This window comes from Pleurodeles waltl, chromosome 1_1, assembly GCF_031143425.1.
Source record: "Pleurodeles waltl isolate 20211129_DDA chromosome 1_1, aPleWal1.hap1.20221129, whole genome shotgun sequence".
Taxonomy (NCBI): Eukaryota; Metazoa; Chordata; class Amphibia; order Caudata; family Salamandridae; genus Pleurodeles; species Pleurodeles waltl.
The window spans coordinates 200,490,384-200,512,952 of record NC_090436.1 but is presented as its reverse complement, the minus strand read 5'-3'; the positions used below and the strand labels follow the sequence as shown (position 1 = coordinate 200,512,952).

The 22,569-nt window shown below is 42.8% G+C and overlaps 1 protein-coding gene across 2 annotated transcripts in view; it reads left to right on the top strand.

Annotated features, from left to right (window-relative positions):
• AMACR (alpha-methylacyl-CoA racemase) overlaps positions 1-13,143 on the top strand; it is a 298,837-nt gene extending 285,694 nt beyond the window's left edge. For both annotated transcript variants that reach the window (XM_069220588.1, XM_069220597.1), the window contains exon 6: positions 12,591-13,143. In XM_069220588.1, coding sequence (XP_069076689.1) covers positions 12,591-13,000 — 410 coding nt within the window. In that variant the 3' untranslated portion in view covers positions 13,001-13,143. The remainder of the gene's footprint in view (positions 1-12,590) is intronic.
• The last annotated feature ends 9,426 nt before the right edge of the window (positions 13,144-22,569 follow it).

Below are 22,569 nucleotides of genomic sequence, written 5' to 3'. Positions count from 1 at the left end.
CCGGTGCTGAGCACCGGCACTTATTTGTGAGGGCCGGGGCTTATTCTTATGCCTCAAGCATTTGCTGCGAGCAAAAGACACATATGTGAAAGACGGATGAAGGAAAAACTAAAAAGCGTCATTAAGGGAGAACGTAGAAAGTGGCAGGATGAGCTGAAGGGGCAGGGGTGGCCGTAAATGGATTGAAGAGGCCCGAGATGGCTTCAGGATTACGCTGCCTCAGTATTCAGTGCTGGCAGATTTAATTACAGCAGCCTCGTGTTTAACAGAAGGGCTTTGAGCACCGGCACCTCTTAATTTACAAATTAAGCACTGATTGAAACCCAAGTATGCTGTCCATAGACCAATCCGACACTAGACCCATGTAGCTTAACTAAGCAGTTCCGCACAAAACAACTTGAACTGCTGCACACAGATGCTCTTAAGACCAGAGAATTCAAGATAAATCTGGGCAGTGCATCAGAAATCAAATTCTTTGAGTCTTTGGATTTATTTGTACTGCTGGTGGCTGAGCAGACTGAAAGGTTGACTTGATGTGGGTATTATGCTTTAGTCTAGACAGGGTAATATGAAATGTGTAGTATTTTTTAGACAGATTGATAAAAGATCACATTGTACATAAGATATTTACCTTATGAATTTCTTTGTGCATTGTCTTATGACTTTTCTTGTACTGTATAAAGTGATGGGACATTTTTCTTATAAGATTAAATTTGCAAGATTGTCAAGAAATCTTACCGACTGTCTGCTTTCTGAAGCCTTACAAACAGGAGGACTACCAACCGTGGGAGAAATCCAGTAGTGCAGTGGTGTGTTATGGTACATTCTGTGCTTTCTGATGACGTGGCCTCCATACTGAAGTTTGCCCAGCGACCGCTTTAGGTGCTTTCTCCTGTTACAGATACATGCATTCTCTTCAAGCTTGTCATGTCTTCAGGACATCTCCGAAAGCACTGCAGATTATTATAGGGTCTCTTCTGTTCCCACTGGGTCTAAAATGACCACGTCAGTGTTCTCCAAGTTAGAGGGATAGTGCCTGTGGCTGTAAGCGGGAGTCTGCTTTATGTGTATGCTATCCCCACATAGGTTTAATGGCAGAAGTATAGTAAACTGCACACCCTCCTGAAAGCAAAGTCCGGAGGGAATTCTCCTTTCCTGAAGTGAAGCCAGCGAGGTGTGTGCATTATGCGAAAGGTAAAAAAAAATCATTCAAGATTTTTTGTCATTGCTGGCAAGCAAGCTATTAACTTTCAAAACTAAAGTGTGCAACACAGAACAGTGAAAAACAAAATAAAGGTTCAAGCAAAAAAATGTTAAAGACTTTTGACGAACTGAAATAAGTGCCCAAACGACACCATGTAGATAAAACATAAATAATTTTAAAAAGTGCTTTGATGCAGCCAGGGCTAATGCACGTATAAAGTGCATTAGCAGTGAATGTATCATAGCCCTTTTTGTCTTATTATTTTTAGCCATGCTACACAGCAGCCATGTTACTATGCAGCATGGCTACAAATCACTGCCAAGGTCGGCAATGTCCATGCTGCACAGCATGAACAAAAGGCAGTGGCATATCCAATAGTCTCAGAGGCAAGACCTTTGGGTTCGCCATTGTTTATTAGGTCTCGGCACAACACTTTTTGTGATTCTGAGCAAATCAGTTAATCTCTTTATGCGTGAAAAAGACAAAAGAATACAGCATTTGGCAAACAATTGTATCACATAAAGAAAGGAATATGTGCCAGTGTCTTATTGAAAATATATCTGGAAGTAGATAACCTCTGTTGTCACAATAAAAGCAGATCACTTCTGGTTTCACAATAAAACATAGCTACAAATGGTAAGAGGTTCAACAACGCCCACAGGGAAGAAGAGAATATGAAAGTATTACCTCAATCACAGCGTGATTAGTGGGAGGACAGCAGTCAAGCTGAAGCTGTTAGTACCTGGTCCGTGCTCCAGAGGAAGAGGACGAGGAAGTGAAGCCAGCACGTGCTGGCCAGTTAGAAGGCAGCAGATAAGAGTGCCAATTAAGGCAACAAAAGTTAGGCAGTGGGCAGCTGCATGCCCCCAGCGGCGGCCACCACCTGTGTCCAGTGGGGGAAGAGTGGGGGGACCACAAATGGGGAACCAACATTATTTTGTTTTAAAAAGAACACTTACCATTTCCCTTGTGCCTCCGTCTCCCGTCGCCTCCAGCCGCCTCACTCCTCTTGTGATGTCCCTGCATTCACTGGGACTCCAGCACAGGCTCCTCCGCAGCAATCCTTGCGCTGCTTACATGCTAAACATAGCATGTAAGCAGTGTCAGGTTTGGTGTGAGTGGCTCAAAGTCACGCTGAGACACAAGCATGGGGTCTGTGCTGTTTCTCCAGCCCGGCTGTGTATACCGCAGGATTGGACAAAACTTAAGTGCGCATGTGTGTTTGGCTGGCCTCAGGCCAAACACACATGCGCAATTCGTTCGCTCTCCGACCACCTGTAGCCCAGCCCTGCCCCTCCGTGTACACTCTGCTGGCTGAGCCAGCAGATGAAAAATGATGAAAAGTAAAATGATAGCAAGCTATTGTCTTATTTTTCATGTGCTTGCTCAGCCAGGGGGGCGATGCACCTCAGCCACTGCAGAGGAGCTACCCCTGCATGCCCCTTATTGTGTGCAATATGTCTTGCAAGCAAGAGCGCATGCAGTGCATGTGCGGTCACCAGCAAGACCTAAAAATAGTGTTACAGCAGTTGCATTCAAGCACATTGGAAGAAGACACTTATTGGCCAAATTAAAATAAAAGGCATCTCCATGAGAGAGCATCTTACCAAAAATCGTTTGTGTCAAATTTGAACTGAAAACTATCAGTTATTGCAGCTTTTTGACCAGGAAGAAATTAAGACTTGCGCTTATGACACTGAGAGCCCCAGTATATACCCGTTTTGATCCACAATGCATCAGAGTATAACACTATAAAATTAAAAAAATCCTGCAGAATTACTTGATTGGGATACATCAATTCACTATGGTGTGAAAGAATAAACAACTCTTACTCCAAAAGTAGGTGGAACAGCCTCCTTCAAACCTGGTTGATCGTGGGATAGAGGAGTGGAAGACACTGAACCAATTCACAAGAAAACCAGGGCTGTAATACCTGTGTTCCGTTTTTTGCCAGTTAGATGGTAAAGCCCACCTATGTAACCCCACTAGCCAGCCAGGTATACGAGTTGACAGGAGACCAGCTACACCATATCCCAGGCTCTGTACTCCAGAAAGCCATGACTTCTGAAACATTAGCCTGGCCTACCAAGGGAGCTATAATACATCTCCTTTGCTTGTCTAGGAGTTGGTCCTGCCCTTCTTTCCATAAACTCAGCACCAGTTCTCGTCCAGTCATCCTCATGGACGAGATAGGCCCATAGGTGTGAATGGTTTTGCATTTCCGAATTTGAAAATTCCTGTTAGGAACTCGCAAATTAGGTAATGCAAATCCGAGGGTGCAGGGGGCCCAAGGCCCTTTCTGATGCACCCCAAAAAATATTTGTGGACATGTAAAGCGCACACATGCCCTAGGGGCATGTGTGCGCTACATGTCATTTTAAAAAAATGCATTTTTAATGCATTTATTTAAATTGCACATGCCTACCACCAAACTTCAATTTGTGGTAATTGCATTTCCTAAATGCCAAATGTATTTCGGAAATGTATGATACATATGCACTGGTAATCGCAAACGGGTATTCCCTATTTGCGATTGCCTGTTGGAGTTGTAATTTGAGGGAATTGCTATTTTAGCGATTCCTTGAAATTGCACTGCGAATGCCTTTCATACATTCTGAAAGGCATTTTTGCATTCGCAAACGGTGGAATTTTGCGATTCACACCGTTTGCGAATGCAAAAAGCTTTGATACATCTGGCCCTTTGTTCCGAGAATAATGCGATTTCTCAAAAAGAAAAGTTTGCCTTTGAATCCAACATGGGTGCTTCTTCAGAAAAATGCGATGTTGCTGTTTGAGTGAAAGCAGAGCAAAGTTACTCAGTGACACGGACATTATTGATAGCATTTTATGGCATGTATATTACAGCTGCCGGAGTCCTGCACCTATAAGACTGGTTATACTGGCTGTTGTACAAACCTTTCATTTCTTTAAAATCTGAACGGTAACGTTTTGTCTGAGCCTGTAGGATCTGGCTAACAGGTGGTGATAGGCCACCTAAGACATGAGTTTGTGAGGTCTGTGAACATTTTCCCTCGTTCTTACTCAGCAGTAGGCTTTTATGCTGATTTTATGACCTAATAGGAGTGGGAGGTTAGAAGTGAAGGCTGATGCTTTATTCATTTTGAGAATGGTTAAGAGGCCATGTTAGATAGCATACTTAGATTATATTGGCTGCAAGAGCTGTGACTTTATGGATGGCTAGATTCTTAGGCAGATTGCACTGTAAAATAACGGTTTGGCCCAGTGCATAATTTGTAAATTAAAACGAGCCGGTGCCCAAAGCCCTCCTCTTAAACACGCAGCTGCTGCAATTAAATGTGGGAGCACTGAATGCTGAGGCTGCGTAATCCTGAAGCCATCTAGGGCCCTTCAATCCATTTAAAGCCACTCCCTGCCCCTTCAGCTCACTCTTGCAGCTTTCTGCTTTCTCCCAGTGTGAGCGCTTTTCCGTTTTTCTCTTCCTTCCTCTTTCCCATATGTCTTTTGCTCACAGCAAATGGTTGAAGCAGAAGAATAAATGCCGGCCCTCAAAAATAAGTCCCGGCGCTCCGCACAGGAAACAACAAGCACAAATTAAGCACTGGTTTGGCCACATTAGTTTATATTCTCGGTGTACACTGCACCCCAAGAAATCCTGGGACGGCTCATTTGGCATGCTATGGATTCTTAAAGTAATTCATGACCAACCCGTTCAAAACCGTTTGTAAAACTTGTGACTTTTTAGCCACTGCTTTTAAATGTTGTGTGCTTGCCCTCATTTTTCCCAAAATCTAGGTGAGCTCGACAGATGTTGTTTTAGTTATTAGAATGGAAGCAGTAGCTGTCTGAAAGTCCAAGTTGCACCCCCTTTTTCAAAGCAATTTGGGAGATCACCGGAGGCCTGTGAGCCGTGCATCCTGTGCACTAGGTATAGCGCATACCTAGTGTGTTAGTGGCCCTCCTCCTTGAAAATCTGTTTACACTTGGCTGAGTCTTAAAGGCTACACCTTTGATTCCGATCTGCAGCAAATCTTTACCTTCTCACCCATTTCTCAATTTAACCTTTTGTGGCCTATAACTGATGGCCCAATCCTGATGAGCCTTGCTGTGCCTTGCATTTTGGCTTTGCACCTCATAACTGCTTGGGGCTCTCGGAAACCTTAACCCAGCCCCCGCCTTCCCCAGTTAAATTTTGCGAGTGTAAATAGTAATATTTTAACCAACTGTTTGGAAAGAAACTCAAATAATAACTAGGAAATCCTATAACAACATATCAGTGACTGTTGAGTTTAGAACTTATTAAAGTTCTGTATGTAGAATGTGCTACCCTGTAATGACCATGTGAAAGGTGAGCTTTAAGTTGGCTGTGTGTCAGCACTAGAAGCACCATGCTTTAGTCTGGCATTAACACAGTTACAGCTTCCTCACAGCCTACGTTTATAGCTATACTGCTACAAAACGCCCACCAGCTGCTTGCATGGTGGGCCAACCTTAGATCAGCCCCCATAACTTCTACCCTAAGGTCCTTTACATCAACATGATTTGTTCTTTCATGCAAACCAGACACGCCTATTTACCAGTACTTTAAATGGAAATTTAAAAGTGCAGGTACTCGCTGTTTAGAGCGCCTGTTTGCTCCCGAGAAGTGCCAATATTCTCCTAATAAATGTATTGCAGCAGTGCTGAAAAGTGCAGGTACTCTCCCTATCAAATGAAAGAAGTTCGGGAATAGAATACCAGACAGAACCTGCCCATTTAAAGCACTGTTGTTTACCAAACTCTTAAAGTAAATTGGTATAGCAAATCTGCCTGTTTTGTGTTTCATCAAACAACCGTAGCCAGTGCACTGGAAATGGTAAATGTCTATCACAAAAAAGCATAGAGTTGCACATCCCCCTCAGTTTACCTTCTCTCACATAACCCTGGAGTTCCTCCCCTGAAAAATGTTTTTTTTTGTTTTCGAAATTATTCTTCCTATTCTCTTTTTCACAAATTCCTGTTGTCTTCCTCGTCACCTGAACCCTAAACTGATTTGGATTTGTCTAGAGCTTGAACCAAGCATTGTTGCAACCAAGCAATGTTCAAGAATGTGATACAAGGGGAATTAACTGAAATACGTCAATAAATAATCCTGCAAAGGAAATCTCCTACCAATCTATTTGGTCGATCCCGTTTCTCTTCATTATCTTCCATGAAAAACATCAAGCTTCCTTCCTCTCCATGTGCCCTCAACCCTCTGCTGCAACTGGGAACTTTTGGTAAGTTTATTAGCTTATTCTCAAAGTTAACAAACTTGATTCTTGTAGTTCAAGAGTTTGGCTGAATTGAATCTGCCAGTACTAATGAAAGGGACTATTACATCCCCAGTTCCTCAATGCTGTGAACTCTTGTATAACCTATTATTATAAAATATAAAGGGCAATGCAGTGTTTGTCATGGTTTAATCTAGTATTATGCCTGCAATCCTTGTATAAAGTATTGTCTGTAATGTTGTCTTCTGACACAGCTACTCAGCTATTAAATATCATAGCTACTCCACTGTTAGCAAGTATTGCAATGCCAGGCGCCCAAGCCACTGAGAAAATCGCTTGCTCGGCAAAACACGTGTGGCATAGACAGTTAAAGGGAACACTAGCATTCAGAACCATTTCTTCAAACCTTCTGTCCTCAAAAGTCTCAGTTTTTAGCTGTTCGTGGTAAAATGTTGTCAGAAATCATTCCAGAGAAGCAGGAATCTATCTGCCTGTTACTTACATATTCTGACAGAGACTTCTATGTGCAGATTCCTCACCTTTTAAATATTCCCGAGGTGTCAGACTGGATTCAGAACTTTTCCAAAGTACCTCTGCTCACTAGAAGGTTCTGCCATGTGGTTCGGCACTGATGCTGCTCCCCTTCGGAAGTGTTGTGTGGTGCCTATTTTGGCTCCACCCCTGTGCTCTGATATCAGTTTCTTTTTTTTCACACCACCAAACACGGATTCAGAGCTTCTTCTAGTCTCTCGGAGAACTTTACCTCAATTTTTCTTTTCCAGATTTTTTTCAGTGTGCAAGGGATTTCACCCCCTAAAATGACAGGTTTAAAACCCCTGTAGGATTGTCTCAAACAGATGGCTCAAACAGACCCCTACCATCTATGCCTGTGGTGTTTGGGTTGGGCCATGACTTCTAGACCTGCGGAGACTGCGTGTCAATGAACCCGAAGGCCATCAAGGAATGTGAGGCAACATTTTATGTCGCCAAGCAGAAGAAAACGCAGCATCACAACTACTCCAAGTCCATAGTTCAATCCTGGTCCCACTCCAGTTCCTGGAGCTGACAGAGCCATTCGAAAGGTTGGTCTTCATTGTGCTCCATGTCTTGTTATAAGCACAAAAAACACAAGAAGTCGAAGCAGAGTTCTGCTCCATTCTGAGTTCCCCCTCCCACACTAAACATGTGGGTAGAGCCAACCATCTCATTCTCGTTCTTGATGTTGGCCAACTTCAGAACCGATTCCGCAGCTGGTTCCATCATAACCCAAGTTTTGGGGGCTTTCAGCGACAAGGTGCTAGACTGAAGAATTCCTTGCCACTATGCTAAGGCTCTTCGGAGCTCGCTCTACTGGCTCCCTCTGGTAAACCTTGAGGACCCACTGAGCTAATAGGTCTTCCTCCTGGACTACTGCTGGGCCCTCTGAGCCGCTTCTGCCCACAGCTACAGTTCTAACGCCGCCCTCGGTGCCCAAAATCACACTTGGCCTGGGTACATTGACGCCGACCTCGTCTCCCGAGCAGGCGGTTCCGATTGATGCCAGCCTGTCTTCAGCCAACAGCCCTTCAGAATCAACGAGGCACTGGTTCCTGCTCTCAGTTCCATATGGAGGTCAACATTCATTGCATTCCCTCTCTGTCACCAACTCTGACAACTGTGACCAGGATGATGAGTTTGCTCAGCCCTATGGCAAGGCAAATTGAATAAGGAATTGAAGAAGGCTAGTGGGCTGCTAACGAAGCTCTTTTCTCTCCTCCTAGCCTAGCCACAGAAGAATCTGCCTCCTACACTATAGTTATGCGTAGGGCAAGGTGCTAAAGTCCTTGACCTCTAACTACTGACTGACAATGGAGACAAAAACAAATGTGCTGACGAAGATCTCATAACTGGGCCAGACTACTTCTGAGCCCCTTCTCCCTTTCATTGAGGCCATGACAGATAGCTTCTTTGGGGCTTGTGCCAATGCTTGTGCTGGCCTTCCAGTTAAAAGACAAATCTCCTTGCTCCAGGTGACTTAGCCTTTTTTGTCGCAGCACTGTTCTCCAGAGGGCCTCGTGGTGCAGGTCTCCACCAGCCGCACCGACCCAAGAATTTTCCTACCACTTCTCGTGATTGGGAATGAAAGCATGTGGAGACATTTGGGAAACACCTCTTCTCATCACCAGGTTTGGCCTTGCCATTGATCAGTGTCTCCTGTTTGTTGGGCTATTACACTCATTCCCTCTGGAACTTGGTGGCACAAGTCCTCCCTGATGTACTGGAGAACCATTGCCCGGTCCTTTCAGAGGCAATTCAAGATGGTTCTTGTGAGACTTGGAGTCCTTGGTGTGGCCTCCCCTAACTTTTTGCCTCTGCTTCCCAGGTTGTTGATGTGTGCAGGACTCTGTTTTTTTTTTTTTAATACTCCGGGCACTTTTCCACTGCTAATGAGTGCTAAATTGCCAGTGCTCCTTTGCAAAATGTAGGTGTAATTGGCTATCCATGATTGACATATTTGATTAATTAGTAAGTCCCTAGTAGAGCGTACTGCAGGTGCTCAGGGCCTCTAAATCGAATACTACTCGTGGGCTTACACCACTGGTTGTGCCACCTACATTAGTAGCCCAGTAAACATGGCTCAGACCTGCCACTGCAGTGTCTGTGTGTGCAGTTTTAAACTGCCAATTCGACTTGGCTAGTGTACCCACTTGCCAAGCCCAAACCTTCGCTTTTCATACATGTAAGGCACCCCTAAGGTAGGCCCTGGGTAGCCCCATGGGCAGGGTGCAATGTATGTTAAAGGTGGGGCATGTACTGAGGTGTGTTACATGTCCTAACAGTGAAATACTGCTAAATTCAGTCTTCACTTTTGCATGGCCTATCCCCCTCATAGGTTAACATGGGGCTGCCTTTAAATAACTTTAAAGTGCAGATTCCCTTTGAGAGCAGGTAGAAATATGGAGTTTGGGGTCTCTGAACCAACAATTTTAAAATACATCTTTTAGTGAAGTTGGTTTTTAGATTGTTAGTTTGAAAATTCCACTTTTGGAAAGTAGGCATTTTCTTCCTTAAACCATTCCGTGACACTGCTTGTTTGTGGATTGCCTGTCTCGGTCAGTTTGACTGCTTGTGAATCCCCTCTAGACAGTGAGACAATGGGAGCTGGGGTGTAGCCTGCATATCCTGATGAGCCATCAGAACCAGTGCATCTTTTTTTATCCCTCCTCCTTTTTTGATGCCACAATGGGGCCTCAATTTCATCTGTAATTATTTAATGTGTCCTCTATTCAAGCTGCTCCACAGCTGTCCCTCATGGTTCCTCAACATCAAAACAGTGTTCCTAGTTGCTATGACCTCAGCACGTCTTGTAAGTGAGCTTCAGGCTCTGTGTGTTCATCCACCTTACACCACTTTCTTCTCCAACAAGCTGGTTCTGCAAACTAGAAAATCCTCTCTATCAAAAGTTGTGAAGCTGTTCCACGGCAATCAAACCATTACCCTGCCTGAGTTCCATGCTGCGCCTCATCCCTCTAGGAAGAAGAGACTGCATCGTTTGGACCCCAAACGAGCTCCCACCTTCCACATCGATCATACCAAAGAACACCAGGTGGAGGATAAGCTCTTTGTGGGGTACATTGGAGCGAAAAAAGGCAGGGCTCTACAGAAACAAATCAGCTCACACTGGATCGTGCTCTGCATTAAGATCTGCTATGCATTGGCAAAGAAGCTGCCTCCAGAAGTGCTGCCAGGCCATTTCCACAAAAGCCAAAGCTGCTACCATTGCATTAGTATCCAAAGTCCCTGTTCTGGGCATCAACCAGGCAGCTATGTGGGCTTTCCTCCATACATCCACAAAGACCTATTGTCTAGACAGCCAAGTCCTGCCGAGAGGGACACTTTGTACGCACGGTCCTGCAGGACTTTCTGGTTTGAGTCCATTCACAGGCTCACTTCCAATAGGGACTGCTTGGAAATCTATTCAAAAGTTGAGGAATCTGCAGCTATAAGTCTCTATCAGGAGAACAAGTTACTTACCTTTAGTATCGCTCTTTCTTGTAGAAACTCTGTTGACACGCGCCGAACCTCCTATCCTCCCCGTTCTGTGATTGGACTCCACCCATTATTAAGATCCAAAGACTAGGAATCTGCACACTGATCAGTGGGTCTGGGGCACAGCCAATGTCGAACAATTTAGGACAATCTCAAAAGCAACTGACCTCCGCACACAGGAGTTTGTCCTTATCTAGCTGGGCATGGATACCACTGTGCTGATCCTATGCTTAAACACTTTGCTAGTTAAACAGACATTTGAGGTGAGCAAATCTAGAGTGTCACTGGTGTTGCAGGGTGCTCCCTACTGGAGCTGCTCTCTACCTAAACTTGGGAACTACCCAGAGTTCTCTCATATATATATATATATATATATATAAAAAACATAGTGGCAGTCACTTTCTCGTTGGAAAGTTTTTGGGTGATCCATGTCAAGCAGTGGCGGAGGCGGTCCTAAAACAAATTTTCTCCATGCAATTTCCCATAGGAATTTTAGACACAAATACAGAAAAACAGCTGAACAGATTTACACCAAATTTGGCAGGAAGCTAAATCTGTGCTTTTTGTGATTTGGTGTAAATCCATGCAGTGTTTTTTGAGAAGTTAAAAAAAAGTCAAAAAATGAGTGATCTATGGATAATTGGCCAGAACGGGTGCCGCTGGCTTCCAGCAGACAGCAACTTGTGAAAAATAGATTGATGAAGAGGGTCTTTTTTCCTGTTGATCGCTCAAGCAATCTGATTGGCTTGTTGCAGCATAAACAAATATGTTGCAGCCGTCATTACACAACATGAGGACTTAGGGCCTCATTATGAATTTGGCAGTCCTTTTCTGGGACCTCCGAAGCCACTGCAGGCAAAACACTGCCAGTCCTGAAGGTCTTTTGCCCGCCATATTAGGAGTATTCTACTGGGCCAGCGGGTGAAAACAGCGTTTTTGCCCGCTGGCCCAGTGGAACACTCACCACAACATTGACTCTGGCTCATAATTGAGCCAGCGGCAATGTTGTGGTGCTTCCGGTGCACCCCTTTAAGGGAGTAGGATAGGGGTAGGGTAGAGGTAAGGGAGTGGAGTAGGGTAGGGGGAGGGGTACCATGATCCCCTAGCCCTAGTATGGATGGGCCCGGTGCCGACCCGGATGTGCTTCTGCTGGAGTATAGTAGGACGCCAAACAAATAATAAAAAGTTGACAAAAAGATGTAAAATGTGGGGTAAGGGTCTGTGGGGGGCTGGCATCTTGCAAGATTGGGAACAAGGCTGAAGTCCCTGTGGGTCGAGGGTTTGGCTGCCCGTGGGTGGTTGGGCACAAGGTCTGCTGTAGGCCAAAGGTTAAAGTGATGTTAAAGTTAGGCTTTTTAATAATATACAAACTACCTTTTTAAAACAAAAATTAACTGAAATTAAACAGTTATAGTTTACTGAGCCGATGTCCATGTACTGCTTATGACCACTTATTATGCCACTTGTAACATGTTAAATAAGATCACCCTGAAACTTTCGTGGAAGGTTCTTGGGTGTATACATTTTTGTTGGGGAATGTTCATTGACTCATCAGACAGCATCAGAGTTATTAGCAAAACAAGAATTGTTCTTCCTATGGAATTTCAGACCTAACTGTAACTACACAGTGGTGACGTTGGTGTTTGATAGCTCTACAGCGGAAGTCTGCCTTCGGTTTTTGTTCATTTATTGGATTATGGAAATCCTTGATTAGTTACAATAAGGTTTTGCATATGTATTGTTTATCCAAGTGGAAGTAGAGCTCATTTAAACCCTATGTTGCCAAGATTGCTTATATATTTTATTTGTTTCCCTTCTTAAAAGCGTATTGCTTACGGATGGAGCGTTTAATTAGTGGAAGCAAAAGCATGAAATAATGGGAAACATTTTTAATTAAACTTCTGAATGAACTCAATGACAACTAAGCAGTACAACTAGCAGTGCCTCAATATATAAACCTATAGATTAAAAACACATTGCAGTCGCCAGTAAAGTCAAACAATGTGTAAAAGAAATATCAGAGCAACATTATACACATTTTGGCATACAATTAACTCCCATAGCTATGTGTGTTCTTATTGTCTTAATTTGTTATATTTTATTGGATTGTTGATGTTTTGTTTCAGGTCTCGAGCTTGATGCAGATAAGTTACCCAGTCAGATGAGTTTTCCAGACTGGGTTAAAATGAAGACAATATTTCAAGATACGTTTTCGAAGAAGACACAGGCAGAGTGGTGCAAGATTTTCGACGGCACTGACGCGTGCGTGACCCCTGTGGTGGCTTTTGAAGATGCTGCCCAGCATCCACACAACGAGGATCGGGCATCCTATTTCAAAAATGATGAAAACGAAACCAGTCCCAGGCCTGCCCCGGTATTGTCAAGAACCCCCGCTATTCCCAGTAAAAGACGGAATCCCCTGATTGGCGAACATACGGAAGAAATACTCTTAGAATATGGGTACAGTCAGGAAAAGATTTCTGAAATGCGGTCTTCTGGATCAATTGAATGCAATAAGCTACAATCTAATTTATGAAGCGTTACCTCTGTGATTTAAGTACCTTGGGATGCTAGTGTGAGCCTGTGTCGGAAAAAGAAGTAATTGTCGAAATCTATTCACGTTAATGTAATGTGTGATTTCATACTAATGAGCTATACACATTTCTATATTATTTCAAACCGTTTTTTCTGATCTATATTGTGTGTTTTCTTGTTTATCTGAGTAATTGCTTCAATATGTGTGTAGAAAATGTGTGGTGCTCTCTGTTTTTTTCAGAGTGAATGACTGTTCATTTGACATTGAAGAACACAAAATATCGTACTAATCCTACACATACGGTTAGCTGGTTTTAACTGCCATTGCAATATTATCAGTATTACTATGTGAACTAGCTAGTGGAATCCTAATGTTGGATTATCTAGTTTTAAATTCCTATGCTTTCCACTGACCCTATATAATTCTCGACCAGAGATAGGCATGCGGAGGAGTGTTAATCAGAACCCGGAATGTTATTGTCCAGCCCTTTCACTTCTATTAGAGATATCACTTTTTACTATCACACTGTCTCCTAGCCAATTTACCTCCGATTGCAAGGCTTAAACTGGCGTGTTAACTTTACATTGTTGTTAGTTTATGAACGCGAATAGTTTAAGAGCTCCTTTACCAACAGGCATTGGCAGTTTCAGGCAAGACTCAATTTACAAACAGCAAGAAGCAAGACACGTATTGCATTCTTCAAAAGGGCTTTTTCAGATTGATCATTTTTGGATGATTTCACTCTGAATCCCAAAGTTTATGATTTAAACGTTTTGTTATAAAGGAAATGGAGTTATCTGTAAGTAATTTGTAAAAATGTTAAGATAATTTAAAGGTTTGATGCTTGTCGATTTATTACAATAAAGTATATTAAAACAAATGGTATAAGGCCATTGGGATCTGCTAGCGTGCCTGGTCCTTAGTAAGTAAACTTACAAGGGGACGCGTGTAGGTGGAGGAACCTTTTGGATCGCATGGAATATCCTAGTCATGTAGTGACTACCAAAAATCAATAATCAGCATAACCAAACATCAATAGTTAACTGACAACATCTAAAACCATCTATTCATGAATAACTACAACTCGCTAAAGTGTTAAACAATTTTATTCCCCTATTGATTACAATACTAAATCATCTGTTAGATCAAACTTTATTCAATCAGCTAAATTATTAGTTCATTAATTAAACATCAATAACATGATCACATCAAAACTCAAAGAAAACATATGCTCGAGTACTCCTACATAAGCCAAGAGAAGAATTCTAGCATTGTTAGCAGAGTTCAGCAGATAGCTCGTCAGCCATTTGTCACTGTCAACATCACCCCTAAGATGCCTACCTAACCAAGATCAGCATTAGCATGTGGGACTTTATGCAAAACAATTCAGAGAAAACATAGATTTGGAAAACGTCTTTCTAAGTAAGAATCTATAATCAGGGCAGTTTGTACCTAGAAGAAAAGGCACAATTAGTCAATCACATTTTCATAGCTACCTATCCACAGAATGGATCAGCAACAAAGTCAGTCTTCGCCTTCAGGTCATCAAATCAATCAGCTACACGTCAAGCTCTCACAAGTATGAGCCCAATGACAGAATCTCAAACAGAGTCTCCTGACGTCATCAACGTCTCCTCTCGCTTCTCCCGCATTTGAAATGTTAGCCCCTTGTCATGACTTTTTATTAGGGTCTCCCAGTCCATCCCCTTAATTCCGAATTGGTCAGTCAGTCAGCAGATATGACTTTAACCTATAGTATTTGTTTACCAAATCTACAAATTTTAATATTAGTCCTTTCACAAGATGCGGATTGGTCCGCTATACGATTTCTTCATCATCCGACTCTTCAGGTATCGAAATTGTTGCATGCTCCTCTTCAGTCAGTGCCTCCATTGTTCAAGTCTTGGGAAAGTACATTTAGCCTACTCTACACATAATTGTATCAAATTGTCTTCATCATCTACTGTCCGATGGTACATTCACAGAAAATTCTAGTTAAGCAACTTTAACATTGGGTGGATCAAGGAAGGGTCATACATCCAGCTTCTTGCAACACGTTTAATATTTCAGCTCTCTGTGTGCGAGGCCTAGGAAGACTAGGCCATAATTTCAGCTAAATTAGCACTATAAGTTAATGTAAAGCATAGGTTATACATTTCAATATGACATATTACTACATTATTCTTAAACATTTTTCATTCTTTCACACAGTTTCAGTTATATTAGTACAATCTCGTATAAGTGACTGACATGCCCCAAGGGCACATTTTCAAACGTGCACATTATTTTCTCTACGATTAATTTCTCTACAAACTTTTCATTATTCAAAACAGATAAACATCATTATTAATTTTCTAATTAGTTTGTTGACACTTCTTCCCGGGGAAGAATTATCTGCTGAGATTCCAGATTTAGGGCCTGATTACGAGTGTGGCGGTCCTTAGACCACCACACTTGCAGTGGCTGTCGGACCTGCGTGGTTGTGGAGGTTTGACCGCCATGTTAAGAGGTTGGCGGGCAGCCCTGCCAACCTACCACCATCTCTAACCCCCTGCCCAGCACCCTCACATTGCTCACTATTTGCAGTGCAGACAGTGAGCATGGCGATGGTGCTAGTGCACCCTGCAGGTAGCAACATCGCCACTTTCCTGCTGGGTTGACGGACAGAAACTTTGGTTTCTGCACGTCAGCCCAGTGGGAAAGTCGTAATGGGCCCGGCGGGGAGGTGCCAGCAAGGCGGCAACCTCCCCATCCACAGTTCAGCGGATGGGTAATCAGGTTCTTAGTGTGCCGGCTGAATGTTATTAACCATGCCACAAAAAAAACAATTAGTTGACCTGTGTATCCTGTAGGGAGCATGTTTATTAGCAATGGCTTCTTATGACTGCCCCTTTACAGATCATTAGCTAGTTTAGTTGGATCTCCTGGGGTTGTAGTCGGATCATCTAAGAACACGATTCAGCCAGAACACTATATTTCTGAAAATATGCATCTGGAGCAGAATAGGACGGGTCTTAGTTAGCTTCACAACAGTCCAGTCTTGCGTTTACATAAAACTGTACTGTTGTGTAGTAGGTCTTATGGCAATTAAAAATTTGATTTTTATCATTAAGGACTAATCAAACGGATAAGAATTGCTATGTGATTGGAGTGATCAGTGGTTATCAAGGTGTGGGCTTTGAAAAAAGAGAGGTGTGTTAGACAGAGCTATGTGTCATGGGAAAGTTAAGGTGGGCTTGGGCGGACTAGGGGCCAACAGGATAAATGAATAGGATCAAGGAAGAGAAGATGCGGTTTGGACCAAACGATATAGCTAAGTGGGGGGGACATGTAGACCATTGTTGAGTAGAGTTTGGTCAGTGGAGCTGCAAGGTGGTCAGTATAAAAGTGGAGTTGGGCTAAGGAGAGGAGAGAGGTTTTAGGGGTGGGAAGAGTTAGTTCTGTCATATTCTAACTTTATTTGCCTTTTATTAAAACGTAACAATCAAATACATACGTCTCTGCAGAAGTAGGCTACTGGAATGTTGTTTATCTTTGCTTGCCCAAATTGCAGAAAGAAACTACAGGACATTCACAATATAGCTGCATGCATTCTACCTGTTCTGGACGCATGCAAATACATAAAATAAGACATGGCTTTGCTTTGCTTGCTCCAATGCCTTCCAGTACCGGGAAATTAAGTGAAAATCTGTCGTCGTAGACCATAAATCCACTCTTCAGTGTCAAACATCTGTCCAGGCCACACAAGCACTCTAATCCTCAATATTCATCCATCGGATCCCTGCATTTGTGTGTTTTATCTTATAAGTTATCTCGCTTGGACACTTGTGGCACCCATACTCTGTAACAAATTGTTTTAGTTTCAGCCTAACGTTCCAAAATTATGGCATAAATTAAATGCCTGGTAATTCAATTCAAAATAACAATGGTTTGCACTGCTGTAGACTACAGCTTTGTGCATCAACTTCATCTGTAATACTAAAAAACATGTTTTTTATTAGAGAAACCCGGTGATGGTGAAATCTCAAAGCCCTCACCTACCTAGTGGGCATGGTGAACATGGTGAGTTTGGGGTCAAGGATTAAGCAAGGCATAAGCCAACCACATTTTCTGGATACATGGGAATACAAACCAACTTATGAAAACTTTAGGTGTTACTATGTTTTATGACCTGGTAAATAACTGTGTATGGAGTGTCACCAGCATCCTGTGAAGTTTGGGGAGGGTGTAAGCTGCTGTACGAATGGGTTGGCAAGCACTGGACTTGTGGTGTTGCAAGAGCTAAAATTTGGACCAGAGCAGTTTCAAATAATGTTATGGTAATGCTTCAGAGCTGTAAACTACAGGTCTTGAAAGCCACCCTTCTTGGAAGGTTTGTAAAAGTGGAAGTAACAAGACAGTAAGCAAGTAGACTTGTAAGAGATTACAACATTTTAACTTGGAAACCAACAAAAGTTTTTACTTGAAAGTAGGTGAATCCATATAAAGGTTCTAAGAAAATTGAGAAAAAGGATGTGGAGTGACAAAGGGAGTGAGTTAATCGGGAAGCTAAGAGGATAAGGCATAAGATGTAAAGAGACACAGTCTGAGGCATCCTTCTAAGGATGGTAAAACTCCAGGACAAGAGAGCTCTATACAGGATTGTTTGTTCCCTTCACACATATGTGCACGTAAGTAGGGTCTTCGATCTGGACTTGGGAAGGCACAGTGCATGACTGTGTCCTCAGCACTTCGGTGCCCTGTCACCTCCATATGTCTGTCAGACACCTCAAGGTTACTAGTGGGTGCTAATGTGTGCCCTTGTCACCATCTGGTGTCTGAAGTGCCTCGCCATACATCAGACTTCTCTCAGCTGCCTGCCTTACAACCTCACGCACCAACTCCAGGATGAGTGAGTCCTAAACCCGACTGTTGGTTGCCACTACACCTTCACACCAGCAAGTGAGGTGCATAATTGGAATTTATGGGTGTGTCCACCCTTATATTTCTTTTTATTATTATTTATAAGATGACACATATAGGGTAATAATTTTTCACCCTTAGAGGTCGACTCGAACCTTTGGACTCAGACAGGAGTGTGAGAACGTTCTAATGGTCAACATTAGACAAATTCAAATTGATAAACATCAATATTCAATTTTTGGAGTCAGTAACTTATAAGCACCACGACCTATGTGGCCATGAATCACCACACCAATTTAGTAGAGTTCAAACATTTATTGCTCTTTAGATTAACAATGCTAAGATCACGTAAATCATGTGAAAGACAAAGTGATAAATGTACAGAAACAACACAGGCTGACCAAAACATTTGAAGAATTTCAATCTAGCCAAAGCATTTCTCGTTAAACATTCAAGAACCACAATACAGAATAACAAAAATAACAGATGAAAGATTGAAACAGAATACATTTAATTATTGCTGATGAATTATTTACAATCAAATTATTTAACAGTCGAATTTAGATTTTGGCATCTCTGTCACTTTAATTTGATAAGCATGTTTGGGCTTCATGCAAAAAGGAAAAGAAGACAAAAGTTAATTTGGAAAACATCTGACTATGGCGTTAACCAAAAATAGCGGTTGAATTTTCTAAAGAGAGAAAACATAAAAAACCTGCAGAAAGACATATGCACATTGGTTATACCTCTCCTAAATGAAACAGCAGGCAGCAATGACTTCATCAGTGGAGCATCTTCTGGTCTTCTTCATTGGGCAATGGCATATTAGGGAACAGTTCAGTAATATTTGGGCCTAATGTATCTGAACTGTCAGAATCATAGGCAAAGAAAGAAAGACATCTAAAACAGCACTGAAGCTAAAGAAATTCTTCAGAAAATGTAGAACCAACAAGAAGCTCAGCAAATGGGCAACTGACTTACATCATATGAAGCTTTGCTATATCAAAATCCTACAAAGTAAGCAGCTAAGCTTTCATTGGTGAGACTATTGGGTGTTTTAGTGTGCAGCGAATAAACTTTGATTTGCGCTCCAGAAGTATCCTTCTTCCTTCTCTGCACACACGATTGGCTCATCTTCTCTCACTCCTGGTCACCAGTTTCTGTACAAAAACTACATGTTAAGCAACATAAAGACATGACTTGTGCTTCCTGACAAAAACAACTAAGGGGCATATTTATACTCCATTTGTGCTGAATTTGCATCATTTGTTTTACACACATTCGGCGCAAAACTAGCTCCATAACGTCAAAATATTGGAGTATGTACCATTTTTCAGATGCGTGAACTTACCTTGCGTCAATGAAATGCAAGGTAGGCATTCCCATCTAAAAATCAGTGCTAACCCCATAGCCCCATAGTTATCCCCGTGCTAAAATGATGCACAGGTAGGAGGAGGGGCTAAATAATGGTTGTTAGAAACGGGGTCTTTGGTTGGCAGTCAGGTTACCCCGTCCAAGCAGTGACCCTCACTCAGGGTAAGTCACACATAATCCAAATTATCCTGTGCCAACCCTCTGGTAGCTTGGCACTGAGCAGTCAGGCTTAACTTAGAAAGCATTGTGTAAAGTATTGGTGCAGTAAATCATGCAATAACACAGTATAAACACCACAAAAAGACACCATACAGGTTTAGAAAAATATAAAATATTTATCTGGATAAAAAAATGTCAAAACAATCAAGATTTGATAAGTACACGTTGAAATATCACTTTAGAAAATGATAAAAATAATTTTAAGTTCTTAAAAGCAATAGGTGCCTCTTGCAAGCACAAAGTACCTGGTTTGTGTCTAAATTATCTGCAAGGGACCGCAGAGGTGGAGATGTGTGGAAAACGGGGTGGTGTGCGTCAGTTTCTCTGGGCGCACACAGATGATGCGTCGATATTTTTCACACAGCCAGGGCCTTGCGTTGATTTCCAGCACGCAGACTTGGATCCTCTTTGGGGTCCCAGGGACGATGCAGAGAAATCCTGGGCGTGCAGGACGAAGTCACAGGAGCTGCGTCGATCCAGTGGGCGTTGCAGGGAAATTTCTGTCACGAGGCAGACGCTGCATCGATTCTTCTCGCAGGAAGTCGAGCTGCATCGCTCCGACTCGGCTATGTGTCGGTCCAGTGGGGCATTCTTCAAAGTTGTGGTTGCAACGCTGGCGCTACATTGATCTCCACTCAAGGAGCTTCCGGTTCGGTGTGCGGTGATTTTCTCACCACGATGCAGGCTATGTGTCGTTTCTGGCAGGCTGCGCTTCAAAATTTCACCACACAAGAAGTTCTTTGCAGAAGTGAAGTCTTTTTGTCCCTGAGACTTCAGAAAACAGGAGGCAAGCTCAATCCAAGCCCTTGGAGAGAACTTCTCAGCAGAGCCAGGGGCAGCAAGGCAGCAGGGCAACAGCAGGACAGCAATCCTTTGCAGAAAAGCAGTCAGGTGAGTCCTTTGGGCAGCCAGACAGTTCCTTTTAGCAGGTTGCAGGCTCTCCAGTAGGTATCTTCTGTCAAGAAGTGTCAGAGTTGGTAGGGTCAGAGGCCCTGTTTACATACCCAAATGTGCCGTTGAAGTGGGGGAGACTTCAAAGAGTGGTTTAGAAGTGCACAATGTCCCTTTTCAGTTCCATCCTGTCTACCAGGGTCCCAGTAGGGGATTTGGCAGTCCATTGTGTGAGGGCAGGCCACTGTCCTTTGACATGTAAGTGTCAGGCTCTCCACCCTCCCAGCCCAGGAAGACCCATTCAGTATGTAGATGGGTGCAGGTGTGACTGAACATCCTGTGTTTGGGTTGTCTGAGTGAAATGCACAAAGGAGCTGTAAACTAACCCAGCCAGATGTGGATTGCAAGGCACAGAAGGATTTAAGTGCAGAGAAATGCTCAATTTCTAAAAGTGGCATTTCTAAAATAGTTATATTAAATCCAACTTCACCAGTCAGCAGGATTTTGTATGACCATTCTGGCCATACTAAATATGACCATATTACTCCTTTCAGATCGGAATCTACCACTCAAACAGTATAGGAGGGTAGGCCTAATGTTAGCTTATGAAAGGAGCAGGCCTCACAGCAGTGTAAAACGAATTTAGGAGTTTTTACACTACCGGGACATATAAACTATACAGGTACACGTCTTTCCTTTTCCCTACATAGCACCCTGCCCTATGGGTTACCTAGGGTCTACCTTAGGGGTGACTTATATGTAGAAAAAGGGGAGTTTAAGGCTTGGCAAGTACTTTTAAATTCCAAGTCGATATGGCAGTGAAAATGCACACACAGGCCTTGCAATGGCAGGCCTGAGACATGGTTAAGGGGCTACTTTTGTGGGTGGCTCAACCAGTGCTGCAGGCCCACTAGTAGCATTTAATCGACAGGCCTTGGGCACATGTAGTGCACTTTACTAGGGACTTATAAGTAAATTAAATAAGCCAATTGGGTATGAGCCAATCTCACCATTTTCTAAGGGAGAGGGAATATGCACTTTAGCACTGGTTAGCAGTGGTAAAGTGTGCAGAGTCCTAAAACCCGCAAAAACAGTGTCCACAAAGTAGAGGGAGGCAGGCAAAAAGTTAGCGGTGACCACCCTAAGGCTGTCAGGTCTAGCAATGGTGCAAAGCTTGCTTTGCACCATTATTTAACGCCTGAGTCAGACCAGGCATTGGGGGACCTGTGAACCCATTTCCATGGGTAAATACCATGGAGTGGGTCCACAGGTGCCCTCCTCAAGCCCCAGGAACAACCCCACCCACACCAGAGGATGGGGGACCCAATCCCAGGTAAGTAGAATAAGTATTGGTAAGTATTTTTATTTTGTTTAATTAAAGTGCCATTGGGGCCCAACCTGGCGCCCCCTGAATGGCACAGGGTGCATTGGCCATGCCCAGTGGGCCCTTGTCCCCTGTGCTAGCCATTGAGGTGGTGGGCATGAATCCCGTGTTTTCTAAGACAGGAGTCATGTGGTTTGGATGGTTTTGCTTCAGAAAATGATGCTAAGCTGTTTAGAGGCATTTTTTTTTTGCCTCTAACCAGCCTAATCTCATTTTGTGGTGTAAAAATCCCTTCTCCCATACCGCCACCCGGCTAACGTATTTTTTACGCTAGCCCACCCTTTGCGCCATTCAATAAATTTGGCGTCCGAGTGGCATCCTGGAATGGCACAAGCTAGCGCTATGCTTTTTGACGCAAAACTGCGCCAATGCAGTTTTGCATCAAAAAGTAAAAATATGGGCCTAAAACCCGAGCAAGTACAAAATATGCAACATGAGCACTGAAGTCTATTGTTTAGTTTGTACCTTATTATCTCATCTGAGGAAGAACAAATGCAACAAGCAAAGTAAATAACTTTTTCACAGTATGCAAGTTACACAGGATGTTGAATAACTAACATTTAAACATTTTCAGAACATTTGACCTTTCTGTAAGGTCAGCAAACAAGTGAACAAAATAAAACATTTAATAATAATTTCAAACTCAATATTTCACTATTCATTAATTTTCTTTAGTACATATGATTATGAATACTAACACATTTCTACATTAGACATTATTATTTCTAAGAAACATACATTGTTTATGGTGCCCGCCATTTCCCACAACTAACACTTATTTTACTTTTTAACACATGGG